At 48.5% G+C, this 16,161-nt stretch overlaps 1 protein-coding gene across 2 annotated transcripts; it reads right to left on the reverse strand.

The window, feature by feature from the left end:
* Window positions 1-4,833: 4,833 nt before the first annotated feature.
* DUSP23 (dual specificity phosphatase 23) lies at window positions 4,834-13,260 on the reverse strand. Of its 2 annotated transcripts, none has more exons than XM_084824779.1 (3): window positions 13,041-13,260; window positions 6,535-6,809; window positions 4,834-5,481 (listed from the first exon to the last, which is right to left on the reverse strand). In XM_084824779.1, the coding sequence occupies exons 2-3, from the start codon at window positions 6,802-6,804 to the stop codon at window positions 5,296-5,298; spliced, it is 456 nt and encodes a 151-aa protein (XP_084680905.1). In that variant the 5' UTR covers window positions 6,805-6,809; window positions 13,041-13,260; the 3' UTR covers window positions 4,834-5,295. The 2 variants fall into 2 exon arrangements, with proteins under 2 accessions (XP_084680905.1, XP_084680906.1); XM_084824780.1 differs by lacking the exon at window positions 13,041-13,260 and adding an exon at window positions 8,116-8,455 and having other exon boundaries at window positions 4,835-5,481.
* Window positions 13,261-16,161: the final 2,901 nt, after the last annotated feature.

The following is a 16,161-nucleotide window of genomic DNA, read 5'->3' on the forward strand; positions in this document are numbered from 1 at the left end:
TCAAATTGTGACTGTGGGGCTGAAAAACAAACTATCCAACATATAGTGGCAGAGTGTCAAAACCGAGCCTACAGTGGAGACTTTGTTGATTTCCCGGCTGTGACAACTGAAGTAAAAAACTCTATCTGTAACCTAGACACATGTTTGTAATATTCCTGTCTATGTTTTATATTTCACATTTCATATTTATTGTGCTCTATGTTTTTATTGTAATGCGATGTAAATGTGCTATACGATAGATAAATAAATAAATAACCCCCAGTCAGATGTTGGGATAATGTCTGTCTGTCAAGCCTTTTGATTACGGGGCTTAAAGTTGTGTGGGATTCTAGGGCCAGCGTCAAGGGTAGGCTGGGTTGGTCACCTGCCAAGGGCCCACACCCAGTAGAGGCCCAGCGGCAAGGTCCTCCTGGAGTTGCCCCTCCTCCTCTTTACCTTTGCAAGCTGCTTTGTTCACCCTCCTCTTGTGCTCTGGCCCAGACAATGGTGGTGGTGGTGGTGGTGAGAAGGAGCAGATGCCACGGCCTCCTTGCCCCCTGGCTCCCTGCCCGCCAAGAAGCAAGCGGCGGCCATGATGAGGAAGAGGAGCGGGACCAAGAGCAGCTGGGGACAATAGCGGTGAGAAAGTGGACTCACTGAGGGAGGGGGCCTGTTGAGGGTAGCTCGCCCAAGGCGCCCCCCCAGGGGAATTTTTTCTTTTGCCCATTTATTCTTCCAGTGCTTTCCCCCAGAATCTAAGTTGAAAGCATGGTTGCTCAAGGAGAACTTTTATTTTTGGCTCATTTCCCAAGATAATTCCGGGCCAAGAACGGTTCTCGGTACACCTCGTATAAAAGACGGGGCAGTTGCGTAACCGTCTCAAAGGGTAGAGAGGTTCCTCCTTGCGTGAGGGCACAAACTTTCTAGAACGAGATCTGGCCTTCCAGCTCTGCCGTGACGTCCCCTCTTGCCCTCTCTCTCAGGATTTAAAGGGCAGAAATCCGAGATGGAAAGTTCCGGAAGAAAGGAGAAGGCTCAGTCTACACCACCCCCTTAGAGTCCTCCTATGGAAGAAGGTGGTGGAGGAGAACCCCAAAGCTAAACCCTACTCCATCTTGTCTCCCTCCATGAAGCGGGAGAAACAGCAGCCAGAACTATCCTGTGGAGGCCTAAGGAGATTCGCAAAAAAGTGCTTGAAGTAAGGGGTCAAGCCAGGCCTGCCCCAATGAAATCCACAGCCTCAGTGTCTTATTCCCTCAAATTTTAGACAAATAACATCCGCCCTATAGCTCTCTAAAAGCAGTATCTGGAGACGCCGCCGTAAGTTAAAAGGGACCCCTGGAATTCAGGGCCTCCTGCCATCACTCCCCTGTCAATCCAGCTTTGCCCGAGGCAAAATTCAAATTGAACGAAGAGGTTCTTCCCAGGCAAGATATGTGAGGAATTCTGAAAGCCTCACGGCCCTGGGATGATTTAGGTGCGTGGAGGTTGGCGCCTCTTTTAGCCCGTTTGGAAAACGTTCTCAGGATTTCGAGAGAAGTAAAAAGAAAAGCAGAGAGAGGTTTTGACCAGCGCTGCCCTTTCCCGGGATACTCCATTACATTCTGCCTTTCTGCTGGTTTTCCACTCCCTGCTCCCCAAACAGGCAGTCAGCTTTCTGCGACCACTGAGCATGCTCAGTCCGCATTGAGACATTTTTTGCTCCCCGCCCCACAGGGGTATTTCTCCGAAAGATTTTCTTCTTCGACCATCCTCCTCCTCCTCAGACAAAAAGTGTGAGGAAATGTGAGGGAAAGAACACCCCCCCCCCAATCTGGCTGGCATAATTTCTTGGGGGGCTCTCTGTGTGTTTGTGTTCATACGTCCCATAATCGAATAAGCCCAAAGAGGGAAATCAGGCGCTTTTAAAAAAAATAAGATTCCAATTAGGGGCAATTGGAAGATAAGACAACCCACAGGCTCCCCCTTCTTCTAGCCATTGCACCCTGAGAGGAAGGGTCTTTGCTGGGCCTTTCCTTGGTTCCCTCTCCCAAAGTGTTCCCTCTCTCCTTCACCTTTGCAGGGGCGCAGTTTGGGGGGCGGATACCTGTGTGAGGGGGTCAGCAGCTGGCAGCCCCTGAGCCGAAATCCATCGCCCTGGTGGTGTGTGCTTGGCCCTACAACTGCCAAATCAGAGGCAAAAGAAAGATGCAAAGAGAGTGGCAGTTTCCGGAATAGGATTTTCCCATGGCTTCCTTTTCCCATGGGTTCCCTCTTCCCTTTTCCCACACAGTGGTGCAGCTAGATAATTTTAGACTCTGGACGTAATGGCCTTACAGCACCCCCCCTTTATTTATTTATTACAGTTATATCCTGCCTTTTTTCCTCTATAAGGAACCCAAGGTGGCGTACATAATCCTCCTCCTCTCCATTTTATCCTCACAACAACAACCCTGTGAGGTAGGCTGGGCTGAGAGTCTGTGACTGGCCCAAAGCCACCCAGTGAGCTTCCATGGCCGAGTGGGGACTAGAACCCGGATCTCCCAGCTCCCAGTCCGTCACTCTTGCCACTACACCACGCTGGCACATGATCATTTGCACACTTGCTATGTTTGGAGGCCCAGTCGTCCGTTCTGCTGGGTGGAGCCCTGGACGTCTCCCAAGGGACGGGAGAGGATTTCGTTCCAGTTCCATTTCTTATCAGAATTTAACACAATTCGCGAAGTTCTTCATATTTGGGACAAAAAGGGATTTCAAGAAACTGAGTGCAAGAGAAACCGAAACCAAAAGATCTGAACATGCGGGAGCAGGGCTTTAGGTGTTTAGTTCTTCAAAGTCTGGGTTTGAATCCCTGTTTATTCAGCCACATTCGTGCTGAATTAGGATTGCTGCCTCTGTTTTTCTGACAGGCTCCCCATCTTTTAACAGCTCTCCGGCAGGCAGGGTACAACACGGTCCTTCCCAAGCTGGGAACATCTGTACTTATTGGATTTGGCTGGTGCAGATTGGGTGTGGGGACTTTCACTTCAGTTCGTGCTTGATCAGAATGCACCCAAATTCGGAACACTCGGGACTGAAAGACGTGAGATTTTAAAAACTCGACTGTGGGAAAAAAGGGAAACGGACCAGTTTGCCCATCCATATTTCTGCCCCAAAGTCCTGCGCTAACGGCACCACTGCCCCCATACAAACTCTGCTGTGGATCCACAGGAGATGCTTTAACGCAAGAGAAAAGTTGTGTTGCCAACGCTCCTAAGATGCAGGATACCTTCTGCCCAAAGCGCTAGTTGGGAGCTGAGGTTTTCCTATTGCTAGTGTCCTGTTTTTGCTGCGGAGTAATTGCTATGGAATCATCCCCATGGTGGGAGGACACATTTATTTGATCTACTAAAACAATGCCTTTCACCTCCCCCCCACCCGCCCAATTTAATGTCAGGACATAATAATTCATTTGAATAGAAATTCATGTAAAAACAGAAGATGCGATCGCCTTGTATGAAGATCGCCTTGTGAAAACAACATATTCTGCAATGATGCTTGTTGCAACACAGGTGTTCATCCTTGTTGCCCTTTAGATTTTTGGTTAGTATTTGTAAGCCACCTTAGAAATGCTCAGCATTGAAGGGTGGGATATACATTCATCCAGAAAACCACAACAAAAAGCCAACCAACAGGAGTGGTATGTCTTTCTCTTCAGAACTGCTCTTTATCCTTCTATGCAAACGTACAGATTTAATGAATAAGTTCAAGCGATCAGCTAAAACTCATGCAATGAATCCCTGAATATTTGTCTAATCAGGGGGCACCATCTTCTTCTCCTTGCGGTAGCTGTCTGTTGCAGCAATACCCCCCCCCCCCAAGTCTGGTAACACCTTAAACCTGGCTTTTCGAAGAACCCGCATTTTGTATATTTTATTCCAGACTGTTTTGGGGGGATTTCGTTGCAATGTGTGTTAATGGTTTCATCTGCAACAAATTACAAATTAGGCAGGCACCAGCCCTTCCAGGTTTTCGGCACCTATTGAAAATATCCCTTTTCCAAGAGGCATTCTCCGGAAGGTAATCTTGTCTCCTGTGTGAAACCGTGCTTTTTTGGACCTCGCTTGGAAATGTCTTTAAGATACGTGATTCATAAATATGGTTAAACGAATGAATGAATGAATGAATGAATGAGTTGTAGATGCTAACACAGACATTTAAAGGAAAGTCTGTTCTGGCTCTGAGTCAAAACAGAATGTGTGCAGAGAGGGATCATATAGCCACCTACCAGATCTGAGGCCTGAGCGAGATTTTGAGGATCATGTGATCCACTTTGGGTTCCTTGCAAGAGGAAAAAGGTGGGATATAAATATAATAAATAAATAAATACACTCAGGACCAGGATACTTAAAACATCGCCTGATCCCCTCCTGGCCTGCTTGGTTTCATAGAATCCTAGGGTTGGAAGAAACCTGCCAGACCATCGAGTCCAATCCCCTGCTCATTGCAGGAAGCCTGATTCCCAGGCGGTCTCCCATCCAAGTACTAACCAGGGCTGACCCTGCTTAGCTTACGAGATCAGACGAGATCAGTGTCTACACTCATCGGGAGACACTCTCCTGTGGTACCCAAGATTCTGGAGTTCTAGTCCATCACGACTTGGAATAAACCCTTTGGTTTCATAGCACCCACTCTCTGGTACTCCCTACCACTTCTCCCATTTGCAGCTGAGTCTCTCGTAGCCACTGTGCAAAGCCAGCGGTTGTTATACAACAGGAATGGGGGCAGCATGTCACCCCCAGGGTGCGTGTGTGTGTTTGTGCATCTTTCTCTCCATCGTCAGAAGGAATCCGAGAACATCAACATGCATCATCCAGGTTAGAAAAGAACGAAGATGGACAGTGGTCACCCTTGACTTCTTTTATTCCCCGACAGGACATGGCATGCTGCTAGCATGCAACAGAAAAGAGGAACCTCCCTCCCCAACTTGGGCCAGTCGACACAGTCTGCAAAATGGCGCCCGGCCACTTGCGGCCACTGTTTCTCCCAGTGTGGAAGGGAAGCCGTGGGTAGATCCCACAGCTTCTACTGTATGACTGTTGCAATGCGATCTCGTCCCCTGATGTATTCAGGGTCCTCCCATGATTCTGGCTGCGTTTTGTAGCCCTGCCATATCCCGCCCGCAAGCCGCCATGAAAGAGTCCAAAACGGCCCTCCAAAGCTAAAATACGTCACGTTTGGCAGCCGGAGTGGTCCTCCCCAGCAAAGGGGGAAGTTCAGAAACATGTCCTCTTCCCAGTTTCTAGAGTCAGCCCGACAGCCAAGGAGACCCGCTTCCTTTCTCGTCCCTTCCTCTGGCTATTTGATGCGGTGGTGGAACTGGACGACGGCTTTCTCTTGGTCGTGCGTCTCGATGGAGCCGGGCCGCAGCCGACGGATTTCGTGGATGGCGTCGACGCCCGTGATCTTCTGGGTCTTCGCCAGGTAACAAGCCAGCATGGTTCCCGTTCGGCCGAATCCCAGCAAGCAATGCACCGCCACCGCCTGAGCAAGGGAAGGAGGATGCAGGAAAAGGTTATGGGGGAATCGGAGCCAGGGAGGTTCCCTTGAGGATACAAAATATTACACAGGAACAGAAGAACAGCCCTGCCTGGATCACACCAAAGTTCCTCTAAGCCGAGCCATCTCCCACTTGATGCTCTCCAGTTACTTTGAGTTCTCCGCACCCTCTCGTCCCGCCGCCCCACCCTCATCCAGCCATGGCATTTTAGAGACCTAGCCTAGGTTATTAGGGCCATTTTATCAATTCCTGTGCTGTTTATTGTTTTGCCTGATATTTTATTTTATTCTTTTAAATCTTTGCATCGTATTTTACGTTCTTTATAAAGAATATAATATAATATATTATTATTCTATAATTACTAATTAATAAATTATTATTAATACATTATGATAATAATCAACAATCAATATATATTAATAATACATATATTAATATGTACTTATTGATATATTAATAAAATATAATTATGAATATCTAATTAGTATATTCTAATAATTAATATACTACTAATAATTTATTATTAATATATTATTATCATATACTTTTAAAAATATATTATAATATATTATTAGTCATTAATTAATTAATTAATTATTAAAATATGAATAATGAATATATATTAATAGTTACTATAAGTAATATAAGTAATATATTAATAATTATGATATATAATTAATATATAATTATTGATATATTAATAAAATATAATAATGAATATATGATAATGACTATATAATAATATATTAATAATAATTATTTATTAGTAATATATTATTATTTTTGTTATATACTTTATAAAGAATATAATATATTCCTTATTCTTTTAAATCTTTGCATCATATTTTATATTCTTTAACAAATATATGGCATCTATATGGCATTTCCATGCTTTGACTGTTTGTAATCTGCCCAGAGAAAAGTAGTTATTGGGCGGATTAGAAATGTAATAAAGAAATAAATGGACAAAGAAATTGCCCTGGTCCTTTGGAAGCATCCCCTGTTCCAGCGTGCGCTCAAGGCGGGGTGGGAATTACCTCCCCCTTGGCGTTGGCATCATCCACGATGTGCAAGAAGCGCTGAATCTGGTCGGGCGAAGGCGGGCAGAAATCCGCGATGCGCAGGTGGTGCAGCTGAATGCCAGGGCAGGTGTCGCGGTAGGGCGGGCTGCGCTCGGTGAGAGACACCAGGTGTCGGATGCCATGCTCGTACATGTACTGGTAGTGCGCGGGCAGGCGCGGCATGGCCAGTCCCGCCAGCCGGCCTGCCGCTACCCAGGAGAAATTGGGCGGCACAGCAGATGCCATGGAGCCTGCAGTGAGAGAAAGAAGGACTAGCTGGAGACGGCACGCCAAGCAACTGGCGTCTCCCTTCCGTGTTTCCCTGGCGGCCCTGGCCGGAGAAATGGGCGTCACCCCCAAAGTCCTTCCTCATCTTAAGCCGCAACACCACCAATGGGGTTTGGCCAGCATTGTCCTCACTGCAGCCCCAGAGCATTCTGGGAGCAGAGCCGCCACCCCCGCTGATCCCTCGAGACGGCCGCCAGTATCGGCGGGGATTCGGCATTCTTAGAACGAAAGCTGGGGCGAGGGGGAGAGAATCCAGTGTCCGATTTCAATAGAAAACAAAACACAGGATGATGGCTGTGCAAACAGGGGAAGGCAGGTGCCCGGGAGATTTTCTGGATGTTGTCTTTGGCAGGTATTAAAGCGGATATTATATTGGAGCCAACAGAAGGAATTCAAGCGAACGACGGCTCCATGTACAGAGGGAGCCCACATCGGAACAGGAAGCTGGGCTAGATGGCAGCGGAGGCTGGCAGCTCCGAGGTCAGTGGGGCGGAGGATCTGCCCTGGGTTTTAGTCAGAACCAGCCAGAACTCCGAAGGAGCTCTCCAAGGTGCAAAGCAAAGTGCACCATTTCAGACCTGTGAGAAGCACCTTGGAGAGCTCCTTTAGAGTTCTGGCTGAAACCTGGAGTGGATTCACCGCCCCATTGACATAGGAGCCACCAGCCTCCACAGCTAGATGGACCATTGGACCATTGGTTTGACCCAATAGGGCTCTTTTGATCTTCTGGGCCTGAACCGAAGTATCCTGGTCTTTTTTTCTTACAATCTGGGAACAAAAGGCTGCTCTTAGGTGGCTTGTGTGACCTCTCCATTGGCTGGATTCGGCTAGGCGTTCAAGAGAACAGCCTGGTTCTCAGGCAGCAATCAGCTGGAGTGGCAAAACAGGTCGCCCGACTGACTCCTCCCACCCATGGGAAGGGCTAAACAAACCAGAAATTAACCAGCCAGATCCCCTAACAAGCCAGAATCTGAAGCCAAACCTTGCAGCTGGTTTCTGATTCCTGGCTAGGGCGTCTGCTTACGAATCGCCAAAAGAGAGGAAATGCACCAGCCCAAAATGAGGACAAAAGAAAGACAGTGGTTTGCACAAAAATTGCATACACTAACTTATATTCTTAGGTCAAAATTTAGACATCGTGACGATGACGGAAAGAGAAATGCAGCACCTCTCACCGTAGTGCAGATGACTGTGACCAGGGGACCTGTGTGCCCAGCTGTTCAGCCTGCTGTTTCAGTGCTACGGGCAACCGTTTCTATGGTTCTTTACCTTTCAACCAGAACTGGACGGGGCGGCCCTTCAAACAGAGGACACCTTCAAACAGAGGATGGTCCTATGCAAAGTTGTTGTTGCTGTTCAGTCGTTCGGCCGTGCCCGACTCTTTGTGACCCCATGGACCATAGCACGCCGGGCCTTCCTGTCCTCCGCTCTCTCCTGGAGCGTGCTCAAGTCCTCTGCAAAGTAGCACCCTATATTTCCGTCCTTCCCATCTAGGAGGTCCTGAAAAACTTCCTCCCTTGCCCTGGCCTGCCATAACAACCAGTGAGCGGTTCCTCTAGCATCATGGGATTGTTTGCTCCGGCCCACCGACCACAACGTCCTCTCTTCCAAAGCTTCCAGAGCAATGAGTCAGCGCACTTCCCACAGAAACAAACACAGGGGGATTATCTCCTCAGAGGTCACGGAGCCAACCACAAAACCTGCGGTGAGGCCCTCAGGGTGGGAATTAATCCCTCACCGGGGCACGGGTGGCGCCAGCCAAACCAGGAGCTTTGTCATGGGAGGCCTACACCCTGGAGGGCCGCCATCTTGGCTGCCGTAGAGTTTCCACCTTTTCGGTTCCTTATGCCTTCAACATCACGTTGAGCGGGGGAATTCACTGCCACGGGATATGGTGACGGCCACCAATTTAGGCAGCTCCGAAAGGGGATTATGGCAAACCTCCTCCATGCTGGCACCATCCAGATGTGTCGGACTGGTTGGGAATTACGGGAATTGCTGTCCAACACATCTGGAGGGCGTGAGCTGCTGTAGACACTGTATGGGTAATGGTTGATAGGCCTCCATCATTGGGTGTAATCTGGATGTGTTGACTACAACCCCCATCATCCCTGCCTGGGGGTGACGGGAGTTGTAGTCCCGCATGCCCAGTTGAGGAAGGTTGGGCTTAAAGCATTAGGATAAGGTTGACCTTGCCCCAGTCAGTATCTCACAGCCGAACCTACCTTACAGGGGCGTTTTGAAGATAATGAGGACTGGGGACATGCACGCTATTTAGGCTGCCTTAAGATCTTTCGAGAAAGGGTGGGGTGTAATTTTAATACATTTTAGCTGAATAGAACCCCCATGTTCAGAAGCAGTATATCTCCAAGTACCGGAGGCTAGGGGCATTGAATAGCTGCCTGTACTGGCAAGCCTGTACTGATCTTACATTTAGCAATATGTTTTGGGGGTGCACAGGGGTTGACTCTGTTCAGTAAGAATTAGCTGTTTAATCTTAGACCAAGAAGTCTAATCATTTAGCTAAACGAACAGCCCCAAGTCTGAAAGTGCAAATTCCACTGGAACAAATTATGCCTGAATAGATTGTAACAAAAATCTGGCTTGTTAGCCTATATCAGACGTGGGCAACTTGGGCCCTCCAGATGTTTCGACCTACAACACCCCATGATCCCTCACTATAGGGCTGACGGGAACTCTAGGGAAACATCAGGAGGGCCACAGGTTTTCCAGTCCTGTCCTATACCCTGAGAATTAGGATTTGGGATTTAAGGAAAAGACCTTCCAAATGCAATGTTTGGTGTTACCATGACCTCTTGTGGTGGTGAGCAGTAATTGCTAGGTTGCTTTTTTTTAAAGTAATGCCTGACACTGACCCTAATCCAGCCCTGTATTTAATGACTTGCTTGCTCGCCATGGGTGATCAGAATTTCCATGTAGGTGACTGAGCAGGCTGGCAGAGGAGGGACGGATCTCGCTGTCTCTCCTCAGTCAGGTTAATTAGTTTCCACGCTAGCTACTGAGGAAGGCATATCCCTTCCTCTGCAATTAACACAGAAATGCTGCACGTTTGTGGAGAAGGGAATGATCACGCCATCCCTCAACTTCCAGTACATTGGCAGAAGGCAAGTTTAAAAACTAGCCTGCTAATAGCCTGCTAACTAGCCTGCATTTCTGTACTGGCTGTGGAGGACGAGGTATCGCCTCCTCCATGGTAGCATGGAACTGCAGGCTAGTAAAAAATAAAAACTCAGCGCTAGTAACTTCTTTGGGTTCATTTACTGTTATTGTTCAGTCGCTAAGTCATGCCCGACTCTTCGTGACCCCATGGACCATAGCACGCCAGGCCTTCCTGTCCTCCACTCTCTCCCAGAGCGTGCTCAAGTTCATGTTTATTTACTAGCTTCCCCTAACCGAGGGGTTGCCTCCTTCTACTGGTCAGAGCAGTGACGTTTAACCAGCAAAACTTCCCCCCTATTTTCCCACCATGCAAGGACTGTTTAGCTCGCTCAGGATCTCCAAGTTTGACAGTTCTGTGCTTCTTCGCACAGAAGCGAAGGCAGGAAATTAATACTAAAAAATATAATTAACATTAAAATAATTAAAAAGCTGCTGACATGCTTGCAAGAGATACTGAACATATCAAGTCGGGACTGTCCATTTTGACTGGCTGTGGATCTCTGAGGGTGCAATCCTGTGCACGTTTAGACAGGACAAAGTTCTACAACTCCCAGCTGGCTGGGGCATGCTGGGAGTTGTAGGCCTTATTTCCCTGTCTAAACATGCACAGAATTGCACCTTAAAGGAGTTTGCTGTTTGAGAGCTGTTAACCGGACATGCCAAGAATCAAAACCAGGGTCCTTCCGCATGGAAAGCATGCGCTATGCCTCTGAGGCATGGCTCCCTGATGCTCCCTTTGCATTTTTATGAAGGGGATGTTTATACACCAGCCGTCAAGGGTTCAATACTGCTGTTGCCATCACACAGAAAACAGCTGGGGTGCACAAGACTAACGCATCGTCATGAGAAAGAATCACTTGTGTAAGCCCACCCTTCCGCCAAGGAGCTCGGGATGGCTTGGATGGTCCACGTTTTGTCCACACAACCACCCTGAAAGGTAGCTTAGAACAGGAAATACCGACATGCAAAGGTCACCCAGCGAGTTTCATAACCGAGCACAGATTTTATTTATTTATTTATTTAAAATATTTCTTGGCTGCCTTTCAGGACAGACGCCCTCTCAAGGCAGCGTACAGCAATACAAAACATAACCCCGACACAATATGAAAAGCGATAAAAACACAGCCAGAACACAATAAAAACAGCAGTAAAAACCAACAACAAAACCAGGAAACAAAACAGCAACAACAGCAAACGTCTCGGGAGAAAGCCAGAGTAAAATAACATGTTTTCAAGGCCTTCTTAAAAGTCTGCAATGACGGAGCATGGCAGACCCTGATGGCAATGTATTTCAGAGGATTTGAATGCACATCTCCCCAGTCAAAGATGGATGCTACTTTGCAAGGGCTCTCCTTAAGATGTAGGGGTGGGCAAACCAATTGCGCGCACTGGGCCCTCTGCGGATGCGGCCACTGACATCATCACCCCAGCTCGGCCCATTTTGCCTTTTTTAAAACAACAACATCACAGTCCCGCTGGACCAAAAGTCCATGGAGTTCAGCATTCCTTGGGGGCGGGGGGTGTCACCAATTAACTTGATTAGCGGCAGATTTAGGACAGACAAAAAGAGGGGGTCCTTCTTCACACGACATAACTTGCTGGGAGCAAAAGCAGAAGAATGGAATTTATTTATTTATTTATTGCATTTATACCCCGCCTTTCTCCCTCTCGCAAGGAACTCAAGGCGGCTTACATTATCCTCCTCCTCACTGTTGTATCCTCACAACAACAACCCTGTGAGGTAGGTTGGGCTGAGAGTCTGTGACTGGCCCAAAGTCACCCAGTGAGCTTCCATGGCCAAGTGGGGACTAGAACCCGGATCTCCCGGCTCCCAGTCCGTCACTCTCACCACTACACTACACTGGCTCTCAAGAGAACTAAGAGTGCAATCCCATGCGTGTAGGCAGAGAAAAGGCCTACAACTCCCAGCGTTCCCCAGCCAGCATGGCTAGCTGGGGAATGCTGGGAGTTGTAGGACTTTCTTTTTCTGTCTAAACATGCATAGGATTGCACCCTCAGAGAATCTGTGCCCTTCCACTTGCTGATGGAGTACAACACCCGTCATCCCTCACCACTAGCCATGCTGGCTGACGCTGATGGAAACTTCCAGCAACATCCGGAGGGCCACAGGTTAGATAGACTCTTGGTCTGACCTAGCGGGAGTCTTAGGTTCTTATGTTTCTAAGAATCCCACAAGTGAGGAACAAAGACCCTCTCTTGCTGCCTGTCCTGAGCAGCTGGGATTCATAGGTAAACTGCTCCTAAACACGGAGGCTTTGCTTTCCTATCATGGGGCCTAATATCTGCTCACAGACCTCCTCCTCCCCCTCTACTTGGAGTTTGTTTAATTCCCCCCTTTTAAAGAAGGCCATTTAGGGGCAGCCCATGCATGCTTAGACAAGAAAAAAATGTCCCACGCCTCGCAGCATCCCCCATGCTGGCTGGGGGATGCTGGGAGTTGTAGGCCTTTTCTCCGTGAAAGCAGAGTTGCACCCTTAAGCTAGAGCTGGGACATCCTTCCCCGACCTGGCGCCTTCCAGATGATTTGGACTTCGACCCCATCAGCCCCAGCTAACAGGCAAGAACGATGGGAGTTGTAGTCCTCAACACCCGGAGGGCACCAGCCTGGTTCCATGCGCCAAGAGCTGCAGGAGAGGCAGAAAACCAACCGATGCAGCGTCGCCCGTGGCTTTTGAGTTCTTCGCTGGCAGCGAAAACAGCCCCGATTTAAAAAGGAGCCACGCGCGCTTCTCCACGCATAACCTGCTCGCCCTTGACCAGGCTACCTAAAAATAAACCTTGGCTAGGAGATCGCGGCCCGGGTTGACTTGGAGGCTGTGCTCAAATGACGCCCCCCCAAACCAGACCGCCCCCCCCCGGAAACTCTTCGATGCCAGAATTAGGGCACGCTGGGATCAGCTGCACAATCCTCTCCACCTCCTCCCCCCCGCGGTCCCCCTGACATTATTCAAGGGCAGCCCCCAAATGCCCCCCATTCAATTCATGCGCAGTACCTGACGCGAGAAAAAGGGCTGCCGGGAACGTTGGGCGGGGGCGGAGGGGAAACCCCAGCAGCCGGCTGGAGACGCGCACCCAAGAACGAAACCCCCAAATCCCCGCGCCCCTTCCCGCTAGCTGCGGACAGCTGCGGCGGCGTGCCGAGCGGGAGGGAGCCTCCTCAGCCTCCGGCCCCGACCGCGGGCGCAGCGCCGGCAAGGGCTCCTCTCGCAACTCGCCGGGCTTCCGGCAGAGGAAGCAAAGGGAGGGGCAACCCCGTGCGAGGTCAGGCGGACCAGAAGTCCTACAACTCCCAGCATGCCCCAGCCAGCATAGCTGGCTGGGGCATGCTGGGAGTTGTAGGACTTCTGGTCCGTCTAACCTTGCATGGGGTTGACCCCAAATGTCTTTCTTTAAAAGGGAGTCGTAGGACGTTTCTCCTGTCTAAGCATGCATGGGGTTGACCCCAAATGTCTTTCTTTAAAAGGGAGTCGTAGGACGTTTCTCCTGTCTAAGCATGCATGGGGTTGACCCCAAATGTCATTCTTTAAAAGGGAGCTGCAGGACGTTTCTCCTGTCTAAGCATGCATGGGTTGACCCCAAATGGCTTTCTTTAAAAGGGAGTTGTAGGACGTTTCTCCTGTCTAAGCATGCATGGAGTTGACCCCAAATGGCTTTCTTTAAAAGGGAGCTGTAGGACGTTTCTCCTGTCTAAGCATGCATGGGGTTGACCCCAAATGTCTTTGTTTAAAAGGGAGCTGTAGGACGTTTCTCCTGTCTAAGCATGCATGGGGTTGAACCCAAATGTCTTTCTTTAAAAGGGAGCTGTAGGACGTTTCTCCTGTCTAAGCATGCATGGGGTTGACCCCAAATGGCTTTCTTTAAAAGGGAGCTGTAGGACTTTTTTCTGTCTAAGCATGCATGGGGTTGACCCCAAATGGCTTTCTTTAAAAGGGAGCTGTAGGACTTTTTTCTGTCTAAGCATGCATGGGGTTGATCCCAAATGGCTTTCTTTAAAAGGGAGTTGTAGGACTTTTTTCTGTCTAAGCATGCATGGGGTTGACCCCAAATGTCTTTCTTTAAAAGGGAGTTGTAGGGCTTTTTTTCTATCTAAACATGCATAGGATTGCACCCTTAAAACTACCCAGAGGGCTTGGGTGATGAGTGGTACAAAAATGTCATGGACGAGTAAAATAAATGCTCACATCTAAGTCCTGATGGGTTGAATGGGGTTCCCTGATGCTCTAACCGTTTGGGACTGCAGCCTAGAAGAGGAAGAGGCTGATGAAAAGGTTTGGCTTTTTAAAACAGAATGTTTACAATGCAATCCTTTGCATGTCTACCCAGAAGCAAGCCCTATTGAGTTCAACGGCACTTACTCCCAGGTAAGTGTGTATGGGATTGCAGTTTTAGTGCACAACCCCCCTCCCAAAAAAGCCCCACAACTCCCTTTTAAAGAAAGCCATTTGGGCTCAACCCCATGCATGCTTAGACAGAAAAAAAGCCCCACAACTCCCTTTTTTTCTGACTAAGCATGCATAGGACTGTGCCCTGAACGTATTGTTTTTTCCTGCCAGGGAGGGGAAGAAGCGCAGTTTTGGGGTTTCCTGGCTCAGGATCTGGCCTTAGGAATTCTGCATCTTGATTTCAGGTTGTGTGTGTGTGTGTGTGTTCCAAAGAAGGGCAACGCCAAAGAGTGTTCAAACTACTGTACAATTGCACTCATTTCACATGCCAGCAAGGTGATGCTCAAAATCCTACAAGCTAGGCTTCAGCAGTATGCGAACCGAGAACTACCGGAAGTACAAGCTGGGTTTCGAAGAGGCAGAGGAACTAGAGATCAAATCACCAACGTTCGCTGCATCATGGAGAAAGCAAGAGAATTCCAGAAAAACGTCTATTTCTGCTTCATTGACTACGCTAAAGCCTTTGACTGTATGGATCACAACAAACTGTGGCAAATTCTTAAAGTGATGGGGGTACCAGACCACCTTACCTGTCTCCTGAGAAACCTGTACAAGGGTCAAGAAGCAACAGTAAGAACCAGACATGGAACAACCGATTGGTTCAAAATTGGGAAAGGAGTACGACAAGGCTGCATGTTGTCGCCCTGCTTATTTAACTTGTATGCAGAGTACATCATGAGAAATGCTGGGCTGGATGAAACACAGGTTGGAATTAAGATTGCTGGGAGAATTATCAACAACCTCAGATACGCAGACGATACCACCCGAAGAGAAAGCGAAGAGGATCTCAAGAGCCTCTTGTTGAGGGTGAAAGAGGAGAGTGCAAAAGCTGGTTTGAAACTCAACATTAAAAAAATGAAGATCATGGCATCTGGCCCCATCATTTCCTGGCATATAGAAGGGGAAGAAATGGAAGCAGTGACACATTTTACTTTCTTGGGCTCCATGATCACCGCAGATGGTGACTGTAGCCATGAAATTAAAAGACGCTTGCTCCTTGGGAGGAAAGCTATGGCAAACCTAGACAGCACAGTAAGAAGCAGAGACATCACCTTGCTGATGAAGGTCCGTCTAATCAAAGCTATGGTTTTCCCAGTAGCAACGTATGGCTGTGAGAGCTGGACTATAAGGAAGGCTGAGCACCGAAGAATTGATGCTTTCGAACTGTGGTGCGGGAGAAGACTCTTACGAGTCCCCTGGACTGCAAGGAGGTCAAATCAGTCCATCCTAAAGGAAATCAACCCTGAGTGCTCATGGGAAGGACAGATACTGAAGCTGAAGCTCAAATATTTTGGCGTGGAGAGAAAACTCTCTGGAAAAGACCCTGATGCTGGGAAAGACTGAAGGCAAAAGGAGAAGGGGACGGCAGAGGATGAGATGGCTAGATAGCTTCACTGATGCAATTAATATGGACTTGAGCACACTCCGGGAGAGAGCGCAGGACAGGAAGGCCTGGTGTGCTATGGTCCGTGGGGTCACGAAGAGTCGGGCACGACTGAACGACTGAACAACAACAACAATTCCCGGCATGGAGGGGACCGTGATGTTAAAGATGTGGAACCTGTCACAAAAAAGAGATGGCAACCTTAATTCAGCATCACCCCGACGTCTCTGGTGGACTGGACAGCTCTGAAGTTTCAAATAAGAGGTTACGTGGTGACAGAGCACACCT

Source organism: Heloderma suspectum, chromosome 17 (assembly GCF_057233095.1).
Source record: "Heloderma suspectum isolate Gila_16-S chromosome 17, 16-S_ref, whole genome shotgun sequence".
NCBI lineage: Eukaryota > Metazoa > Chordata > Lepidosauria > Squamata > Helodermatidae > Heloderma > Heloderma suspectum.